The sequence below is a fragment of the Haliotis asinina genome, unplaced genomic scaffold, assembly GCF_037392515.1.
Source record: "Haliotis asinina isolate JCU_RB_2024 unplaced genomic scaffold, JCU_Hal_asi_v2 scaffold_19, whole genome shotgun sequence".
NCBI lineage: Eukaryota > Metazoa > Mollusca > Gastropoda > Lepetellida > Haliotidae > Haliotis > Haliotis asinina.
Window position 1 is genome coordinate 1039145 of NW_027133891.1, and position 4545 is coordinate 1043689.

The 4545-nt window shown below is 39.6% G+C and overlaps 1 protein-coding gene across 1 annotated transcript; it reads right to left on the reverse strand.

The window, feature by feature from the left end:
• Positions 1–407: 407 nt before the first annotated feature.
• LOC137269948 (gustatory receptor for bitter taste 66a-like) lies at positions 408–4167 on the reverse strand. Its single transcript, XM_067803785.1, has 4 exons — positions 3634–4167; positions 2209–2277; positions 1497–1586; positions 408–500 (listed from the first exon to the last, which is right to left on the reverse strand). The coding sequence occupies exons 1-4, from the start codon at positions 4165–4167 to the stop codon at positions 408–410; spliced, it is 786 nt and encodes a 261-aa protein (XP_067659886.1).
• Between the last annotated feature and the right edge of the window lie 378 nt (positions 4168–4545).

A 4545-nucleotide genomic window follows, 5' to 3' on the forward strand; every position in this document is an offset into this window, starting at 1 on the left:
TATCTATCACCTGGAATATAATCACAACAACACAATTGCACGATCAAAATCATCGGCTTATATTGCCCATTACCGTTTTCTAGACAAAGATGTCATGCATACAAACATGCTGTAACAAAAGTGTCATGACCAACTGATAGAAACATACAACACAGTACAACAGAACATAAATTCTAAATGGTGATACTTTTTTCCGGCGACTAAGAGGCAAATACAACTTTTCCCACAATCTGGCACATGCAATACCTATCATATCGGATATATCTGGTATCAAGAAAAGTGTAGGATCACATGAGAACCCAAGCAGAACTTCTATTTGACAGCTTGACTACCATCACAATATGAACGACCCCGAAAGGTACAAACCACTAACGCTCAGTTTTCTCATAGTCCAATGACTTTTGTGACTATGGATGTAATGTTGCATTGGATCGGACTTGGTAGGAGCTGGCAGGGAACTGCAGGATGACAATGACATAGGACACGATAGTGCCAACCATCTGAAAAGGAAAATAATAGCGTCATGATGGAGATTCATCTCAGCATACATCCGAAAATTTTGTAACAAAAGATGAGTTTCCCTCAGTGGGGTCGTGTTAGGTACAAATGACTGTCTAGTTTCGTCGTGGTACCATAACTGCTACATATATCTCATTCACAGTTGTCATGGGAACCGGAACAAAATACACAAAATTGGAATGAATATATTATGAGTGAGTGAGTTTGGTTTCACGCCGCTTTTAGCAATATCCCAGGGGGATCAAGGTGGGGGATACTAGAAATGGGCTTCACACATTGTACCCATCTGGGAAATCGAACCAGGGCTTTCGGCATGAGGAATAAAGGATTTAACCAGTAGACTACCCCACCATTCCTGAAGGCCTTATGTCTATTATAGATCGTATTTTCATAATGCCAAACATTGTTCGCTCAGGACGTGACTGTCATGCAGCGTGAAAAGTGTTGGGGAAGATGGGAAACCAGGCACATGGTCGACAATAAATAAATAAATAAATAAATAAATAAATAAATAAATAAATAAATAAATAAATAAATAAATAAATAAATAAATAAATAAATAAATAAATAAATGAATGAATGAATGAATGAATGAATGAATGAATGAATGAATGAATGAATGAATGAATGAACAAATGAATAAATAAATAAGTAAATAAATAAATAGAAAAAAACAAAAAACAAACACCAACCAAACAAAACAAAACACAAACTGCAGTGAACCTATGACCACTTCAACCCAAACAGCAATTGCTGGTGGACATGATTACCTCGACAGCGTTGGGAATTGCTGATAGTATATGCCTCTGTTTGTCTGACCCGTGTGCATTAGTTAACAACCTCTGTATTGTAGGAAAAACACACACGGACAGAAAGCAACAGAGTGATAGTGTATTGTAACAGGACAATACTGTGCTTGGAATGTATAACAGTTTTTTTAGTTTTTTTATTTTTCTGCAGAGGACTATTTGGCTCACCGTAAGTACGGTTCCCTTGCTGATGGTAAAGAATCCAAGAGCTGTGATTCCCACATCGGAAGTTGAGACACGCAACAGGAACGTCTGGTACTGAATTCATACATTTAAATGCATTGAATGTTATATATCTATTATGGAGACATAGTCATGTAATACTGTTTGGTACATGTAATGGTGAACTAACTCCAGTTGTTGGCGATCTACAGCCTATTTTTCAGTGTATCGTTTTCTGTACGTAGCGGCCATAACAGTGTTAGGATTCGAACTAGGGACCTTATTATCCGAAGGCGGACACCTTGTCCACATGACCAATGACGTTATAACGCCGCCAGCAAGCTGACAAGGTAAGGATGTCGTATGTGGGATGACTCCGCGCCCTGCTACATAGTCCCCCGTTCACAAAATGCTCCGAACCGCATATTTGGGTACTGAGGCGTATTTTGCTCAAATTTGATTTTAACATGCTCATTCCCACGTTGGGCGCAAATGTAGCGACTAAAAAAGTTCCGAGTTCCGTGGAATTCCGTGGAATTCGTACCACCCACCTACAGATCCGATGTCGGAGGCCTTTTCTATGATGATAACCTCCCCTCCACTTGGAGTTTCTTCTCCGATATTAGCATGTGTAGTATATGTTTCAAATCAAAGGTTGATTGACAAGATTAGCCATAACTTTTGCCTGTGAGTATTCTTCAATATAATAATTACTTACAGCTCTGGAGCTCCTGCCATCACTCCAGTTTATTCCAATCTGATAAAGAGCATCTTCCGTTCCTTTTGACTGAAAGATATATGCACATGCAGATTTAGTCCTGTGATGGGAATATATGGACACTGGTAAAGTGTATTAATCATCGCTATAACTTTTTATATCTAAGTTGATCTAATTCTGAGCAGTGTCTGTTGTTGAATTATGTGAACACTTAATCAATAGTCATCTCATATTTGATTAACAATACAGTACAACGTTATTCCGAAGAGGACTGGCTCCAGCTGATAAAAACGTAATATTTTCATCTGTAAACATTCAGCGGAACATCAACTACCTTGTGCTGATTAATGCACTATAATGAAAGTGGAGATTTCCCAGTGCCACTTCCCATCCAACTGCCTCATGACTCTTTGCTGGTGGGCTGATTCGGCTCATTTGCTGATTGCTTTGAAAGACGTTTTATTTGAGATTTAGTTGACAGTGCTCCCCGGTGAAAATATTTGTCACGGTTCAGTCACGATAAGTCACGGTTGTCACAAAAACGTGTTATTATTACACATTATGGCAATAAACGTGAGTTTGTGTCAGGGCGAGGCAGCGAAACGGTTATACTAAGTGGTTTCAAATCGGAACTCACATCGAATCAACTAGAAACCAAAGTTATAGAAACTACATATTGACCTTTACGTCTCACTTCCAAATTACCAACTTGCAGTCAGTGGTGGATACAGATGGCTGAGTTATGGTGAAAAAAAGTGTTCAATATGACCATGACGCTGACATATTTGGTGAAATTGTATGGTCACCTGTGTTTGGAAAGAAGGTTAGGGGTATTTTAAGGTAAAGGTGTCCATGGCAATGAACAAACAGTATTATCTTACCTCACACATTAATGTCGTTTATGATTGGCTAAGCGCTAATCTATTAGTTTCAATGTACCCCGCTTACAGGCGATGTATTATTTTCAATGTACCCCGCTTACAGGCGATGTATTATTTTCAATGTACACCGCTGGGAATTCCGAACTCGTCTGGTGCTTCATGGTACTATTTCTTTGTCTCGAATAACATTGAATCACGCATGAAGCACGGAAATTATCGATGTTTTGCGATTGAAAATCGATGGAAGGGAGATAACTCTAAATCTGTTTACCTGTTTACTCTGCAAAATGGCGATTCGCCTCTCATTCAGCAGTGCTTCAAACAGTTCAAAATTCAAATTCAGGTGTTCGGTAAGATAAATACGTTGTTCACTGGTCACGAGGGGTCCGTGGGCTCATGTACCCTCGAAGTTTGTTTATGTTCCTCGAGCCCGCAGGAAATACATCATAATCATAATAATTATAATTGTCATAATATGTGCTCTGGTTACAGAGGTATCATTACCATGTGCGATGACATATATAATATACGTGTGTATACTTACCGCAGTGTTGATGTAGGTCCCTGCTACAGTGGGAATGGCAATGTAAATACATGTGACGACAAGAGCCTCTATCACAGAGGGAAACTCGTCTTTCGTCAATGGTACTCTGAGTAGTACATATATGAACACAAATACAGTGGGCAGCATGATGCTGTAACCGAGGAATGTTGGCCAGGTGAGAAGAGAATCCAGCATTTTGGTCAAAGACAGTGAATAGTCATACTGCTGTCTCAGTTCGTTAATTATACTTGGAGTAGCTTGGTGTCTGGGCTGTTGCAAGTCAGTCACTTTCTGTTTCAGAAGAGTGAATTCCTGTACGATGTGATAGGCAGCAAGACAGTAGAACGTTAGTAGGTAAAAGACTCTGGTAATCAGGAACATGTTCATGAAGACATACATCAGAGTGAAGATGTTCCAGGTGAACATGTCTGGGGTGAATGGGGACATCCGACATATTGTGAGAATGTCGAAGTCATCTGCAGACTTCACCCTGGACAGTGACATGCAGACGTAAGCCGAATGTCCAACAGCCATGACCAACGCAAAACCAAGCAGGATTTTGTAGAGCTTGACCAATCTCTGCCCAATAGTTCTTTTGACGTCTTGTAACTTCTGAAGGAGCAAGTCCCAGTTGTTTCTAGAAGACGTAGTACAAACGATATTCAGTCCTAAAGTGAATAAAAATGTAAGGCAGTACGTAACCTTTACAATCTCCGTACCTGTGGCTACATTGTTCCATGATATGACGTAAAGTAGCCGTACAAAGTTGAAGAGCTGTAGGATTATGTTAAACCAGGTATGAAAAATCAACAGAACTACAAACAACTTTTGTCTTTTCTTCGACATTGCTTTCCACTGATACTTCCACGTATAAATCCCAGTAAAATCAGAAAAAGTTCGAAACATGGCAAA

What these genes read in the sequence shown, in the direction of transcription:
- LOC137269948 (XM_067803785.1), bottom strand. Translation starts at nt 4,167, where the DNA reads ATGGCTGTTGGACATTCGGCTTACGTCTGCATGTCACTGTCCAGGGTG. An exon ending in GGACCTACATCAACACTGCG is followed by an intron (nt 2,278 to 3,633) that starts GTAAGTATACAC and finishes TATATCTTTCAG; the next exon opens with TCAAAAGGAACGGAAGATGC. An exon ending in GCAAGGGAACCGTACTTACG is followed by an intron (nt 501 to 1,496) that starts GTGAGCCAAATA and finishes TTTCCTTTTCAG; the next exon opens with ATGGTTGGCACTATCGTGTC.